Genomic DNA, 17,199 nt, shown 5'->3' with positions numbered 1-17,199 from the left:
TCATGCATTCATTCACAGATCTTAATTGATTATCTGGAGTGTATAAAACTGGTTCCAAGGGCTGAGGATGTGTAACAAGTGAAGATGACGCTACAAAGCGTTCAGTGTACAGTACGCTGTAATGTGGAACACATAGCAGAGTCTTCACATTTCCTCCGTGAAGTGTCAGAGAAAGCTCTTCAAACCCCAGATTTGCAAGTTAACTCTGAGTCCTCAATGTCATTCACGTTTCTTTTCTTTTTCTTTTTTTAAAGATTTATTTTTATTACAAAGTCAGATATACAGAGAAGAGGAGAGACAGAGAGGAAGATCTTCCGTTCGATGATTCACTCCCCAAGTGAGCCGCAACGGGCCGGTGCTGCGCCAATCCGAAGTCAGGTGGCAGGAACCTCTTCCAGGTCTCCCACACGGGTGCAGGGTCCCAAATCCTTGGGCCGTCCTCGACTGCTTTCCCAGGCCACAAGCAGGGAGCTGGATGGGAAGTGGAGCTGCCGGGATTAGAACCGGCGCCCATATGGGATCCCGGTGCGTTCAAGGTGAGGACTTTAGCCGCTAGGCCACGCCGCCGGGCCCAATGTCATTCACTTTTCAGTACAAACCATCAAACTGTCTATTTAGCACAGCATCCACCAACATTTCTCTCTATCCCTACTGCTAACCTCACACGGTCCAGCTAGGCCACGCTCCTTCTTAGTCTCTTGAAGTAGTTTTCTAAAGGGCTTCTATAGCCTCCTACACTCCATAGCAATCTCTAAAAATAAACAGTAGTTGTGTTCTACATTTCAAAAGCAGTAGTTTCTGAATATTGCTAGAGCAAAGTAAAAACAACGTTGCCTGAGCCCGGTCCATCCTCTCTCTGGAAAATCTCCCCACCTTCATATGCCTGTATCCTTCACAATGAAATACCAACTATTTCCCTCTAGCCACACTTCCAGAGCTCTCTCTTCTACGCAGCATGAATGACAAATGTCACCACCCGTCTACAATCATCACCAGATATTTTCTTATGGAATCAGTTACTTATTGCTTCCCTTTTCCTAACTGCCAACTGGAATATAAATTCCAAGAGATGTGACAGGAGACAGAGCTAGAGCAGGTTCCCCGGTACACCACTGACTAGATCAAGCTCCCTTGATTTACCACAGGTACCACAGGGGACTCTTCATCAATAAGGAGTTGGTAGCTGCTTAAAGATCAAGGTAAATGGGGCCCGGCGGCGTGGCCTAGCGGCTAAAGTCCTCGCCTTGAAAGCCCCGGGATCCCATATGGGCGCCGGTTCTAATCCCAGCAGCTCCACTTCCCATCCAGCTCCCTGCCTGTGGCCTGGGAAAGCAGTCGAGGACGGCCCAATGCATTGGGAACCTGCATCTGTGTGGGAGACCCGGAGGAGGTTCCTGGTTCCCGGCTTCGGATCAGCGCATCGGCCCGTTGCGGCTCACTTGGGGAGTGAATCATCGGACGGAAGATCTTCCTCTCTGTTTCTCCTCCTCTGTGTATATCTGGCTGTAATAAAATGAATAAATCTTAAAAAAAAAAGATCAATGTAAATGCTTGCCACTAATTGCCAGTGATCAAGTAAAAGTAATGTTCAAGGCACATGTGTTATCCATTCACTCATGTCCAAAGAATCTTTAGACAGAGATGTATAAGCACAAAGAATAACTGTGAGAATATAAAACGGAAGTAACAGTAGTTGCCTCCCACAAGATAGGGTAAGGCTCAGTGCTCCAAAAACACTTGGGGTGGGGGCACGTGCTGTGATTCAACAGGCTAATCCTCCACCTCCAAATGCTGGCACCCCATATGGGTGCTGGTTGAGTTCCAGCTGTTCCACTTCCAATCTAGCTCCCTGCTTATGGCGTGGGAAAGCAGCAGAGGATGGCCCTGGTCCTTGGAACTCTGTACCCATGTGGGAGGTCGGAGGAGACTCCTGGTTTCGGCTGGGCCCAGCTCCAGCCAGTGCGGCCATGTGGAGAGTGAACCAACAGATGGAAGAGCTTTTCCTCTCTGTCTTCCCTTCTTTCTGTAGGTTTGCCTTTCCAATAGAGATAAATAAATATATCTTTTGGAAATTGAAAATAATGAAAGACACTTGGAAATTTTAATCTGTTATTTCATTCTTGTAATCTTTCAAATATTTAGTGCTCCGTTTTATGAGTTTAAAATAAGAAGACAACCAATTAGCATCCAAATGTTATAGAATATATGGGACATATGTTTGTGCTTCAGGTAAGAAACTTCCAGAGGATATCATAGGTCTTCATTATGAATTTATCAGCCTTTGTCTCTAAAGGGCTTCAGAATCTATTGACAATCCTGTAAATCATGGATATAAATTATACATTTTCTTACTCATCTTCTCATCTACTTGGGTGTTAATATCTTGATATTTTCAGGACTAGTATTGTTGCATAACAATTTAAGATGCCACTAACTGAGACGCCAGTCTTGCATCAGAGCCTACTGTGTACCAGATACAGCTCCAGATAATGTGCCTGGGAAAGCAGCGGGCAGTTGCCTAAGCACTTGTGCTCCTACCAAACATTTGCAAGACTCAGATGGACTTCTGGTTCCTGGATTTAGCTTGGCTTAGCCCCACCGATGCCATTACCTGGGGAGTCAACCAGTAAAATGTAGGTATCTGTTTCCCTTCCTCATTTACTTTACCTGTAGCCTCTGTATTTCAAACAAAATACATATTCGAAAACAAATTCTGAGTTTTCAGAAGGGAACCTGGGGTCAAAAAAAGCTATGTTACCTGCTCAATATAGAAAATGGTGCTTGAGCTGTGCCAGCACTTGAAATTCAGAAGAAAAGCATGTTATCTGCTTAGATTATAGACAGCCTTCTTGTGAAAAGGCCTTATTTCTTAGAGCTGTGTCAGAAAACTCCTTACGCAGCGGTGCTTGCTGGAACATGCGGGAATCTGATCTGGGAATACCTCAAAGTTTCTCTGGTGATCTCCCCAATTGAACTGCTGGACTCAGAGCCCTGGCTAGGGGAGGACGGAGGACGGAACAGGTCAGTCAACCACCTCAGCTAAACGTTGGGCAGTGAAATACTGGGCAAATGAAGACTCTGTGATGGACTGTGACAATCAGTGGATTCTTTAACGACCTCACCGAGCTGGGAGTGATGTGACTGGCAGCGATCCATAGCTGGAGGACCATTAAGACCACTTGAGCAAGTATCTCAGAGCATGCCCCACATCCGGGACTTTGGGCGGGTGGGAGACTGGGTGGAGATTCTCCCTCAATATCCCCCTTAACCTCAGATACATAAATAGTATAATAAAAATATATATTAGAAAAAGAAAGTAGCATTTACATTCTCTTCTTATACCTTGATTCTAAGTAATGAGTAATAGTACTACTTAGAGAAAATCTTGTATCTGAGCCTCTCAAAAGCTGAACAAAACCAATCATCACCACCTTTAATGACAGAAAGGAAAGATCTTAATTCCTAATTTGCTGACAGGAAGACAGAAGCTGCCAGGGAAGAACCAAGTCACCCAAGGTCACATAATGAGCTCCCCAAAACCCTCCCCCCAAAGAACTGAGGGCTCACGACAAAAGATCAGCCACTTTCTCCAACTCACAGTGTTTCTCCACCCTAATCACTATAGCCTACTCCTTTTCATGTGCCTGCTAAGCTTGCCATCTTTCCCTCCCCAGCATAAATGCAAATTTATGCTTTTATGTAAATGTACTGCTTGTCAAAATGGTAGATCCCTATAATTTCATCTTAAACTCCCTTCACCTATTTTTAAAGGCCTTAATGCAGAGATTCTCAAATAACTTGTGACGTTTCATCACATAATGCTCATTTCCAGCTAGTTCCTTGGCTACAGTATTAATAATACTCTTAGAGAAATCCAGGGACACTTGCTACTGTTTTTGATAGAATTGCTCAACTGAGGAAGTGTCTGGAATACCAACATGTTGGAGACTCACTGTAATTGAAGATGTGACTCTAGATCAGATTCAGCTGCTTTATACTAAGGTGCCGAAGGAAGGAGGGAGAGAGGCAGGAGGGGGAAGAAAGAGACAGAGAGAGCGAGAGAGCAAGCGAGAGCAAGCGCGCACTTACATGATTTCCCATCTGCTAATCCTATTCCCAAAAGTCTGAAGCATTCAAGGCTTGGGCAGATCAAAGCGAGAAGCCTGGAACTCAATCACTGTCTACCAGATGGTCAGAAGGGATCCAACCACTCAGATTACCACATGCTGCTTCCGAGGGCTGCAACAGCAGGAAGCTAGTCAGGAGCTTGAGCTGAGGAAAACTCAGGTACTGTGGCTTGGGATGTGAGCGTTCCAAGTGGCCTAACCAATGCTAAGGTAAACACCTGTCTGGACTCCCACCTTCCTACAACTCCCATTCCTAATAACTGAGATATTCAAAGGTGAAGAGAAGCTACACTTGTGATTAAGTTTTACGAGACCAGGATGCTCGCTCTAGCTTTGAGGAAGTGAAATGCCATGTTCCAAGATGACTTGTGAATGAATTGCCTGACAAACAGCTTGGGCAATTTCCAGGAACTGAGTGGCCTCAGATTGACAGCAAGGAACAGGATGGAAATTTCCTGTATATACTTACAAGGAACTGAATTTTGCAAACAATCATGTGAGCTTCAAAAAAGACACTGGGATCGGGAAAGAAATGCAGCTTAACCAACACCTTGGTTACAATCAGGAATTCCACTTCCAGAATCCTCACTCCTGACACTATGAAACAGATCAATTAACAGATGCAAATTTTCCTCTATGTCTCTTCTTTTCTCTGTATATCTGATATTGCAACAAAAAATAAATCTTTTAAAAGCACAAAGGGCCCAGCACAGTAACCTAGTGGCTTAAGTCCCCGCCTTGCATGCGCCTGAATCCCATATGGGCCCTTGTTCTAATTCCAGAGGCCCCAATTTCCATCCAGCTTTATGTTTATGGCCTGGGAAATCAGTTGAGGACAGCCCAAAGGTTTGGGACCCTGCACCCACGTGGGAGACCCAGAAGAGGCTCCTGGCTCCTGGCTTCAGATTGGCTTAGCTCCAGCCACTGTGGCCTCTTGGGGAGCGAATCAATGGAAGGAAGATTTTCTTCTCTGTCTCTCCTCCTCTCTGCATATCTGACTTTGAATAAAAATAAAATGAATCTTTAGGAAAAAAAAGATACCAAATATGCAATAATTTGATATACAGTAATGGAAAACTACAAAATCACATTTCATTTTTATATAAACCTAACGCTGTGGGATAAACAAAACATTGACATGTGTTAACACAACACCTTAATGATGAATTTGGAGAGTGCTACCTACTATAACTCAAAGCATTAAAAGTTGAATAAAAATTAGAACAAGGAGCTAAGTGTTTACAGCATAGGGGCCTCTCATCTTGTGCCTTCAAAAGAATGTGGTGTAGAGTTTCAGCTAATGAAAGGAAAAAGCAATTTCAAAATTTTCAAACTTCACACCCCAGTAGATCACTGAAGGCCACCCACAACTGTACTCGAGCTGTGCTTGATGTTGAAAGAGAGAAGCAACACAAGGCTATGAATCATGACTAGAGACTATTCCATGACCTTCTATAATGGTTCTCAGTCTGGCTTTCTGTTTGCTGTTACAGTGTGGATGTTTACAAAAAATGAAAGGATTTAGAATTTTAAAAAAAAGAATCCTGAGCACCATTCCAGACTTAGCTAAATCAGAAGCATCTGTTGTCCTCTTTCTATACAAACACACAGATGCCATCCATCCAAGAACTCATGAGGGTTGGCCCAGTGACCTAACAGTCTAATCCTCCACCTGCTGTCGGTAGCATCCCATACAGGCTTTGGTTTGTGTCCTGGGTTACGCACATCCAAACACAGCTATCTTCCTGCTTATTGTTGGGAAGGCAGCAGAGGATGACCCCTGCACCCATATGGGAGAACTGAAGGAAGCTCCTGGCTCCCAACTTCAGAGTGGCCCAGCTCTGGCAGAATGAACCAGAGGATGGAAGCTCTCTCTCTGACTTTCCAAATAAAATAAAATCAATCTCTCACAACAACAGAAGATCCTATGAGGTTTTATTGCAGCCAACCTGGTCACTGATCATGGACATGTGACATGATAGAGCTCACCACAATTCAGGCAGTTCTTTTTTTGTGACAGAAGCACCTTACACACATCTAGTTCAGTTGTCTTCAATCTTGGCTTCAGATTTTAATAATCTGAAGTACTTTTAAATCCTGATGCTGAGACTTTTTCCAAAGCAGTTACATCTGCACCACCAAGCAAATATGCAACCATTTGTGAATTTTAAGGCTCCCTGAAGACCATAGGGCTAAGCTGGAGACTGCTGATCTATAGCTAATACTTTATATCTTTCTGCATGCTTTCTAATACCTAATAAGGCAGCCTGATGCTCAAGAAACTGTCTGAGGACTATAAAGGTCAACCATGACTGCCCCATTTGAATGGAACACATAACTAAGGCTGACCATTTCGGACCACAGCAACTTGCTTTCGTTGACATTCATTGTCACTCTATTTATTTATAAGAAATGCAGTAATCATCAATCCAATTTACTTAGACAAGCTGACCACTGAGGCAGAAGGAGGGGTCCAAACAAGGTACTGACCTAAGTTCTAATGACACCAAGGATTATGATGTCTGTACCACACAGGTGAGTCTCAGTGTGTTCCCTGGACCAGCTGCACTAGCATCACTTGGGAACTAACAAGAAATGTAAATACTGTGGCCCAAATCCACCAGCACTGCCATGGTCTACTTATGCTCTGTCCCCCTAGTGGCCATGTGTGGTAAACTTGGTCCTGTTGGTGTTGGGAGATGGTGTGGAATCATTAAGAGGTAGTGTTAGTGGGTGGTCACCAAGTTGTAAGAGAAAGTGCTACCAAAGGGATTAAGGCAGAACTTATGGAATCCTCAGGCTCTCACATTATGTGAGTTTTTATAACAGCAAGCTAGACCATGGCGGTGTGTTTCGTGAGCTCCCCTGCCTCACCTGAGGTCCTCCCTCAACTGAGTCCAGCTGATGCTCATCCCAGGTCACTAATGGTGGAGACACTGCATATATTTTTCTCCATTTCAATCAGCTTTCCACTTTAGGAGACAGCTGTACACATGGCGAGAGAAGGACTCAGTGAGACAGGGTAAGGGGAATGGAAAATTTACATTGATATTTTTCTTTTTCCTATTACCCTTTTATTTAAAAAAAATCTATGCTGAAAATGAGAGGAAATGGTGTCAAAGAAAACACAGAAGAAAAAAAAAACTCGGGACTCTGATAATCCTTCCTTGCATGGGGTCTGGCAAATTGAGCCACTTTCTTACAAGTGTGACTATTTTAAGATGCTGATGAATGGCTGATCCTTTTAATCAAAATAAGGAGGGTTTTAAAAGGTTTCATTAAAGATGAATATTGCAACTGCTTCCAAGGAAATTATTTTTTGATCTGAAGGGCTTTGAGATAATTGGTGTTCAGGAAACCCGGAGCAGTTCGCTTACTTTCTGTGATAGAAGCCATTCACATTTTGCCATCCTGTAAAACCTGTGCACTGCTGACAGCCCGGGTCTCTCCTGCTGTGCTTTAGGGCCTATGTATGAGCTATACATTTGAGTAGAAGAAAAATTCAAGGGCTACTCTTTTTTGATGCATCAGACACTGATTAATACTTTGAAAGCAAACTGTTATGCCCTACTAAAGTGTATATGATATGCTCTGGGCAGCTTCATGTCTGATGGAACTTCATCTCCTGGGGAAGGGTGGGCTGTAGAAAAAGTGGAAGCAATGTAGACAGAAAGGAAGATAATGCAGGGAAAGACAAGTGAATGCGAGGAGCTGGAAGAAAGCATACAAAAACTGACAAGGGGAAGAAATAGGCTTCAGGAAGGGAGGTAGAGGGAGGAACGATAAAATAGAGAAGCGCAGTTCCAAGGGCAGGAAGAGAAGAAGACAGGTAGGACACAGACAAAAAGGGCAGAAAAGGAAGAAGAACCCATAGGTAAGGGGGAAAAAATAAGAACGCAAAGAATGCAGACTCCAGGGCTGGGCAATTTACTGTGAAGTGGCCACTTGTATGAAACGTGCTGCAGAAATGCTGGCTGCAGGGGTTAATGGTGGCCGTTGTGATTCCAATTTGCAGCAGATGGGATGAAAGAGGGCCGGACCTGAAATGGAGAGCCCCGGAAGTGATGGTAGTGACAGTCAGGTTCTCAGCGATGAGGCAGGCTGGAAGAGGTGCTGGTTTAGCTGACATCCGCTTTATATCTGGTGCATGATTCAATGTCCAGAAGAAATAAATTTTGCTTATTCCATGATTTCTGCTTTAGTAAACAGAATTTTAGATGTTCACATGAACGTATTTTAAGTTTTGCTTTGTCTTTTAATTAGCTTTTGGGGGCATTAACTTTGGACCTGGTCTCTTGAGCCTCCTTTCCGCCCACACTCCTGTTGCTCAGTGGTTCTCTCCTGCCAGCAGTGAGTGCAGCTGCTTTGTTAGAAGCGCTTGGTCTAAGCCCTGCTAACTATTCTGTAAAACAGGCATAGGCAATAACTGTCTGAGTTGTCAAAACCCTATCTTTTTACCTAGATTTACTTTGCATATGTATGTTTGGGTGCATGCCTCATCTTGACCACGCATCAGGATTCTTTCTAATCAGAGTCCTGTTTGGGACTGGTAGTGGACACCAATCTCTAACATAACACTTCCCACCTCAGTCTACCTCCACTAAGTCCTGGATGTTAGGAGATGAACACGCTTTGAAGAAGCAGTGAAGCTGCATTGCGTAACAGAGAGAGAGAGAGAGAGGGAGGGAGAAGAGGGTTGAAAACAGAAATAGGATAAAATAGGATAAAGACAGATCCTTTTGAGTCTGAAAACTGGTGGAAGGTTGTGTGCAAGTCACTTGATGAAACTCTATAAAAACATTCTTTAAAGTCAGAGAAAGTTCCACATTATCTGAGTAAGTTTCTGCTGTTGATAGTGAAGAAGAGTTTACCACCTGTCTCCCTAAGGTTGGAGGAAGACATCGGTTGCAAGTGGTCACATTTGGACATGCTAGAGCTGACAGACTTTTGACCATTACAGATTTCTAGCAAGGGATAATAAGCTCTTTAGGGGAAGGTATGTGGAGGGATAAAAGCAATTTAATTTGTATCTCCAGGTGCACCTATGAGTTATTTGGTTTGCAGATACCAAGAATAAAGTATGCATTTACTTGGCATGCCGTTTGATAGACAAATATTTGAAAATTTTCCCTATTCAGACCATAAGTGCAATGAAACAAGACTGTTCTCTGGCTTTTGAATAACCTACAACATCTGCTTAAAAACTGAATCCATATCAAATACTCAGTAAGACAGTGTGACACACAGACAGCTGGATTTCTCTGCTTTGCTCTGTGGGTCTTGTGGCTGATGACTCCCACAGGAGGTGCCACACAGCTGTTCCAGACAGAATCAGATGCAGGGACTACCTGAAGATACCTGGGATGGACACTCATTGGCAGCATGATCCACTACAAAGCATAACACTCACAGCTCCTTTTTCCTAGTGCTTCAAACAGAATTCCTTGATGCTAGCAATCACTATTTGAGATTGAAAGCAAGCACGGTTAAAACATGAATAAAGCTTTGGCATTACTGGAATGGTGGCATTGTAGTTGAACCACAATATAAGAAATCCTAACCAAGAACTGAATTATGTGAACCTTTTTAAAGAACTCGTTTTGGTGTAATGGGACCAACTGCATTATACTTGCATTGATGTGTCATCATAAATCATAGTCCAAATGGATATTGGCCATATTTCTATATAGGAAAGACCAGTTTCACATGCATATGAAATAGCATTCCTGTGGCATAGTATGTTTTCCCACATCTCCTACTTTACAGTCAATGTAAGATCAAAAAGGAAGGTCTTACATTCTTAAACCCTCTGTAGAGAATCTGAAGCTCTTTCTTGGTAAATTTGCTCTGGGCTTCCAGAAGCTCCAGGGCCTCAGGCCGATGCCTGACGGTGGCCATCTCCAGCTCATCTTCCACGCTGTCTGCAAAGGAAAATCAAAGAAAGTCTTAAGACTGGCCACAGCAACACAAGAAAACAGCAGAGTAGCCATGAGTCGGCAACAAAAGGAGGATCCTCACTGACAATAACGGCCTTTGCATTTCCATGACTGACTAGTATTTGCCTAAGACATTTCTGCATCTTTTAACATATTCTACTGATTCATGTAGACATCACAATTTTCACATCATAGTGCATTTTAAAAGGCATAAAATACCACAAAGCTGACTTTGATGGACTGTGTGTATATGGTAGGTACTAGTATAAACATGGATTTGATATGCAGTAACACTCAGCTTCACTGAGTATCATAGAGCTGCATACAGGTCTCTGCTAGTACCCCGAGGATCACACTGGGCTTAGAAATTGAATGTTGGGCTGTAAATAAAATGTATGGATCAAGGTGCTGACAGAGGTAAGTCAAACAGCCTCCAGTTGAACTGGTACAAACTTCATTTTATGTGCCCACTGTATAGACTATCTCCTGAGTAGATCCTATTTTGCAGGGAAGGGAATTCATAGTAACACACAAGCTCTAAAATACATACTATACTTTGCTTTGTGAATTATATTTCTGTTATAATTATTCAAAGAGACTCTACACCAAAAGAACTTCATGTGTACACATGTCTGGGAAATGTTACATGCTTTTATGTTATTCTGGAACACATCGATCTTGCGAGGATTTAAGACAAAGAAACTGTTAATTTTGTTTTAGCTAATGCATTGCCTATATTCATGCAGAGCTATGATCTTTTCACTTGTTATTTGTTGGATTCTTTAGTGCATTAAGCCTTTGCTCACTCACTATGTAAACTAAAAATGTCATCTAAAAAAAGAGTTCAAAGTCATCTGTGTATGGAATATTTTCTGACTGAGTAACACATGGTAATTTCTGCAAGGGGTCATGTTTGCAAGGGGTCATGTGAGCACATGTCTGTGGATGGTAAGAGATATTTTAGGACCTACGTGCATGTGTCTCAAAGCACAATCTCCTTTTTTCCCTATAGACACCTGCTCGATTCTCTTTGCCAGAATCATTTCCACTCCTCAGAGTAGGAACTCGGTGGAAAGAAAAGCTCCCGGTTCAGTAGAAAGCCATGTTCTTCCTCCATTTTGTCTTTTCCTCTGACTATAGATTCCAGACATCGAGAGAACAAGGAAAACAGCCACTTCCCTAGGACTAATAATGCCTTCATCTTTGAATTAGTTAGAAATGTGATTCTTTATGCCCAAGTCACCACCTTTCACACTAATGATTCTATCTCTTGCTCATATTCAGTACCTACTTTCTGACTGGCCCCACTGAGGGCATTGAGGGGCCAGAGATATTGCCTAGTACAGAAAAAAGTTGGTCAGTAGGACGTGTTTCTGGCATGTCCTAATTACTTCTCTCAAGGAGTTCTTAAATACCAACCATAATGATTATGAACAAGTACTTGGAATAATCTCACCTGTCAAAAAATTAACAGGGTATAAAATGTTCATTTAAAGAAAACGTTCATTTCTTAGTTTTCATCTTCTAATAGCTTCTTTGGCATGGAAAGTTTTCACAATAGTGACAGATACTATGTATAATAGAAAATAATGAAGATATAAAAAGGTAGAAACAAATTTAAAGCTAAAAAAGGATAAAAGTGATGAGAACTTAGTTGTGTGTACCTAAAATAATGGAGTTCGCTAAAAGTTAGCTGGGAAAAAGTGGCTCATCGTGAACAGATTGATCTCAGTTTGAGATTTGAGGAGAAAATTTAAGAAGCTTAAAACAGTGTTCCTTCAACTCTGCATTCATTATTTGGACAAACTGATTGATTTTACTCAATGGGTGCTATGATAGGAAGAAGGGAAATGCTGTTCCATAAGATCACTGTTGATTTCAGTGGGTTGAATTATGCTGTATTATTGTAGTTGCCAACGCAAAAATACACGCATGAAACACTCAGTGCTTATAGATATCAAAGAGAAAGGATTTACTTTCGTGAAAACATCTTCTATAGGTTTCTGTTGAATCATTTATAGTGTTTCTTTGACTCCCCAAGATTTTTCCACTTGTATAAACCTCACAATTCAAATATTCATGACACCTTTCTGAATTCTTTCCCCATAGCCTCACAGTGTAAAATTGTCGATTTCCTGGCCAAGTTCCCACATCTCTTTCTCTTATAATGCATGTACATGAGCACATAAGTTGAAAATGCTGTTAAATCATGAGTTTATTTTGAAGTAAAAATTTTTAAATCTATGTGTATAATATGATCTATTCATGTTAATTTTCTCGATGTGAGTCCATCTCCCTGTAGAATCAATCTCTGACATACATACGTGTGTATACATACATAGTTATGTAAGACATTATATATACATATATCTATACACATATAGTCTCTAGTCTCTGGGCCTAACCCTTAGTCACAGAACAGTAATTTGGTCAACCAAGAAAAACACAGTTGATGCTGATGTTCAAATGTCCATTCATCTGGTTTCCCCTTCAATCCTAGATACCTATTCGGGAAATAATGTTTCCAAATGAGGTTTGTGGATTGTTGGTGGACCTTAAGTATTTGCTTTAGAATCACTGTGTTTCTATTGTTTCAAGCAGCACAATGCAGGCAAAAGCAGAGGCAATTTTCATCACATTTTTGTTAGCAGTCTTTTGATCATAGCATAACCTTGTCTAGACCTAGTGACCCTTCCACTGGAAAGAAACAAAACAGCCCATTAACCTCCCAGCCTTTGTGCCACCAGACAGTCTGAGCCACAAAATTGACAGAATTTTTTTCCAGCTGTCACAGACTAGCTGATGCCAAGGCCGAGCCAAATGGCCCCGGGGCCGGAGGGTCAGAATAATTGAATTTAGTGTGTGATAGGATGATCATCACATGCAATATTCAAAAAGAACCACACTTCAAGTGTCTACCTGAAGGTGCTCCTGTTTTCCCAGCTGAGCAGCACCTTCTTGCTTAATGACTCCTACCTGCTAAAGGGCTGTTTCTATTTCTAGCAGCTTGACAGGCTCTAACAACTTTCCTGAAATCATCAGCAATCACCAGCACATGATAAGTTCAGAAAGCAACACCACCAAACCCAATCAATTCTGATTCCTGGAGGAAAACAGTGAGAGCACAGCATGATTCCAGGCACGACTTGCAAATGCACCTCTGTGGCTCATCATCATTTGAGAGCATGTGTTTTGGGGAATTTCAATACTGTGCCTAGCAGTTCCTGTCAGATGCCAGATCAGTTACATACCTTTTGGAAATAATTCTGATTTCAAAATAACTCCACAACAAAATAGGATTGTTCATTTTTCACAAACACAGAAACTGCGCCCCATAATGGTCAGGAATGGAGTGGGCAGATGTTCACCTGGACGACAAGGACACCATTTATACCCAAGTGCTCGATGCCATAGCCCTTGTTCTTTCCACTTGGCTACACATTTTCAATACTAACAGAAATAACAATGATAGAAACGCTAGCAAGTAATTTCCTTTTCTGTATCAGCAAGCATTTATTAAAAAAATGACCATATTCATTGGGTCCAGTTCCTACCCCCTGCTCTCTCTCTAATCTATTGCCATCTGAGTTTCGGTCTTGTTAGGGAGTGAACTGTATCCTCACAAAGGTATATAATTTATATAGAAGATCTAATTCCCAATGTGACTATATTTGGGACAGGGCTTTCAAGCAGGTAATTACTGTTAAATGAATCACAAACATGAGGATGTTAGGCACAATGGATCTGGGTTGACAGAGCAATGGCCATGTGATGACACAGCAAGATTCCAGAGTCATTCTGGTGCCTTGATCTTGAACTTGGGGGCTTCAGAGATGTGAGAAAAGGTCCTGTTGATTCCCATACCCAGTCTGATAGATTCTTTGGCAGCTCTCAGGAACCAACACATCCACCTCCATTCTAATGAGACCCAACAGTAAACAAAGTATGCCTAGGGACTGTTGGGTAGTGCCACTCAATATTCACAATACCCTCATGAGCATGATTGTCATTCTTGCTTTACAGATGAGAAAATGGAAATTAAGTTGCAGTGATGTCACTCACCTAAGTAACCCAAGGTCAAATGGCTATTTATTGAAGTAAGCAAGTGTTTTCTGTATCTTAACATTGAGGCTTCTAAGCTCTATGAGGTTGCTAATATAATCCTACACTTGAGAGAAATTTTGCTCTGTGCCTGGCCACTTATCATCTTCATCCAACACTCACAAAATTTGTCTGTGATACACCCAGTTTGCTTTTATTTCACAAAGAGCAAACTGGATCTAACTGAACTTCAATCACAAAATGGAACTGAGATCCCATCTTCCGACACCGAAGAGCATGAGTGGAATAATTGTCAGCTTCTTGGTCCTTTTTTTTAAACTACAATACCTAGGAGGAAAAACTTAAGCTGGAAAGTTTACTCTTGGTTTCCAATTTGAGAATACACAGTGCAAAACTGGGTGGCCTACTTGGCTCAGGCACCTGCAGAACCCATACTTTCTCTTCCTTCCCTGTGATCCCTCCTCATAAAACCATCATGGTTCAGCTGCAGAAGTTTGTCTTAGCACCTTAATCCAATCCAGTCACTTTCATAAGGCCACACCATCATACGCCATAAGGGATGCCTCCACTCTAACCCACCAGCCATTACCATGAAGCTTCAGAGTTTAAACATGATGTAAGAAGCCAGATTCAAGTCATAACTCAGACTTCTAGTTTTTGATTAAAACCTCTAGTGGATAATGCCTTTTAAACCAAAATCCAGTAGGGTAGTATGAGATCAGTACGGTGGCTTGTAATACACTATGCTCATTAGAGACAGGATAAGATGCAAAAGCAATGGGATGTCCAACTGGGAGTACACACAAGTCATTTCATTTCTACATTTTATCACTGAGAGATTTAGGTTCAGGTAGGCATAGTGGTTTGATGAGGAAAAAAGGCAGAATGAGGTGGACCCTGGTCTCATGAATCGTCTCCAGTCTCTGCCAAGGTGGAATCACACAGGTTTGATGCTGAGAAACTGAGCAAATCATGCATTCGCATTCCCAGGACAAAGACTACTGCACTTCATGTGTCTTCTGATTTTATTCTAATCAGACAACAAGTTCCTCCAGCCAGATACCCTGCAGCTTCCTGTCTTTTGGTTTTTTGGTCCCTTAGATGTAAGTCTCTTTTGGCCAGGGTTGTTCTATGTCTGAGTCAACAGTCCCCTCAGGCCATAACACAACTAGGCTAGAAATTGGAATTCAAATCACTAGAGAACAACAGAATGAATTTTAAAAATAGGCATCTTTCTTCCCTTTTCACAACTTCTCTTAAAATACAGAAGTTTATTACAGCACAGCTCATCACAATGCAAATTTGACCCTGTCCAAGGTCAAATTGTTCCTCCAGAACCTAGCTGCAAAGAATCTTGTTTCACAGTGTGAGTCCTGCCCTCTAAAGGCACATGCCTGTGAAGAAACTTCTCTTGCCACAGTCAGATCATTGTTGTAAAAAAAAAAAAAAAACCAAAACCAACCCACCAAAAAACATTGGCCCTTTGGAGAGGAAGTCAATTCTGCATTATGGCCATCCACCCACAGGTGAGCCTTTGCTAGTTACTCCCTTATTCTTTCACTGAGGTCTTGCCAGCCTACCAACAGACCAGTCTAGTGGCACTGAGCTGGGCTCAATACAAGTGCTCAATGAAAAATAAGAAATGTGACCCAGAGAAAGAGTTTAGCTAGTAAGCTACCCAGCTCTCACCCTGGCGCACCCAGATTCTATTCCTGGCTCCTGCTCTTGACTGCTGTCTCCTGCCAATGACCATCCTGTATGGCAGTAATGACAACTCAAGCAATGGGCCTCCTGCCAGCCACGTGGGAGACGGTATTGGGTGTTTTTGGCTGCTGCTCCCCTAATTATGGTGGGCATTTGGAGAGCAAACTAGCAGATGGGGGTATTTGTGCACTTTCTCTTATATTTATATATTTTAATGTGAAAGAAAGCATTCCAGGGATAAAATATATCTATTGGAGATTCCATTTCTAAAAACATTACCCTTTATAAATATATCAATTTTTCATTATAAAAAGATTACAAATGCTGTAACTTAAAAATTGTATTTGAGCTGAAATTGATCTGTCTGGCCAAAGTTCCATTATTTCATTTAGGAAAATGCCCTCTGAATCTCTACTCTTAATGTTCAGCTTTAATTTAGTTGGTCTAATAGTGACTTGATTAGTATGGCAATAACATGGTGAGACTGATGCTTTTCTAATGATATGTGCCATAACACTAAAATATTTAGAAATCCACTTTCACGGCAGATATTGGAGGAGAGTTCTATGCATTAGTCTCCAAGTTTTAGCCTTACACTAAACAATGTTGGAATATTCTTAATCATAGCGTTGGAACTAAATAAGACCTTCTGAGAGAAGATGTCACTGTACTTTTTAAATGTTAAATCCATGCACCAGTACCAAGATGAATGCCAGCAGTGGCTTTATTTGCAATGCCACTCTTTCACAATGCTGCCTGTGACTGTGACAACTTTAAATACTTCCTTGAAGGTATTGAAGGCTTGGGAGCTCAAATGACTCTTCATCTGTATTTATAACTATTCATCCATCCACCCACCAGGAGCTATTTTCAGGTGTTTCTGGAAAGCTTATGACCAATTAATTCCAGGTTGATCACGTACAACCCCTACAGAGAGAACAACCAATCCGATCTGAGACACCGTGGGATTCTGGCATTTCCCAGATCATCTCAGTAACATAGTCACCCATGACATTACTTATTCTGACACATTTGATTTGGCCATAGTCTAGAATGTACCTTAGAGCAAAAAAAAAAAATTAAAAACATTAAGATAATTACCCTGCTTGATAATCACAAATCGCCTTGAAAATGAAGAGTACTTTGAAATGCACAATTATCTTTTTTTCAGAGAGGTACTAGTTGGCAATGGCATTGCAATTTCCACTACAGGCGAACTTGAATTACTTTGCAATTGCATGATTGAATTCAATCATTTATAAAGTATTTTAGCCCAGAGGTGAACTGCCAGAGCTATTTCTCACAGCACTTTTGAATGGATGCTTCTGCTTTATGTGTAAACATAAATAAGTATTCAATAAGCTTAGATT

At 41.6% G+C, this 17,199-nt stretch overlaps 1 protein-coding gene across 3 annotated transcripts in view; it reads right to left on the bottom strand.

The window, feature by feature from the left end:
* The window catches only part of KCNIP4 (potassium voltage-gated channel interacting protein 4), a 193,231-nt gene that overhangs the window by 88,528 nt on the left and 87,504 nt on the right, over positions 1–17,199 (bottom strand). For 2 of the 3 annotated variants that reach the window (XM_004579178.4, XM_058670260.1), the window contains exon 2: positions 9,924–10,048. In XM_004579178.4, the coding sequence (XP_004579235.1) occupies positions 9,924–10,048 (125 nt within the window). The remainder of the gene's footprint in view (positions 1–9,923; positions 10,049–17,199) is intronic. The other variant, XM_058670261.1, reaches the window with a different exon arrangement.

Source organism: Ochotona princeps, chromosome 11 (genome assembly GCF_030435755.1).
Source record: "Ochotona princeps isolate mOchPri1 chromosome 11, mOchPri1.hap1, whole genome shotgun sequence".
Taxonomy (NCBI): Eukaryota; Metazoa; Chordata; class Mammalia; order Lagomorpha; family Ochotonidae; genus Ochotona; species Ochotona princeps.
Note: the sequence above shows the minus strand (reverse complement) of the source record. Positions and strands in the feature narration are given on the sequence as shown.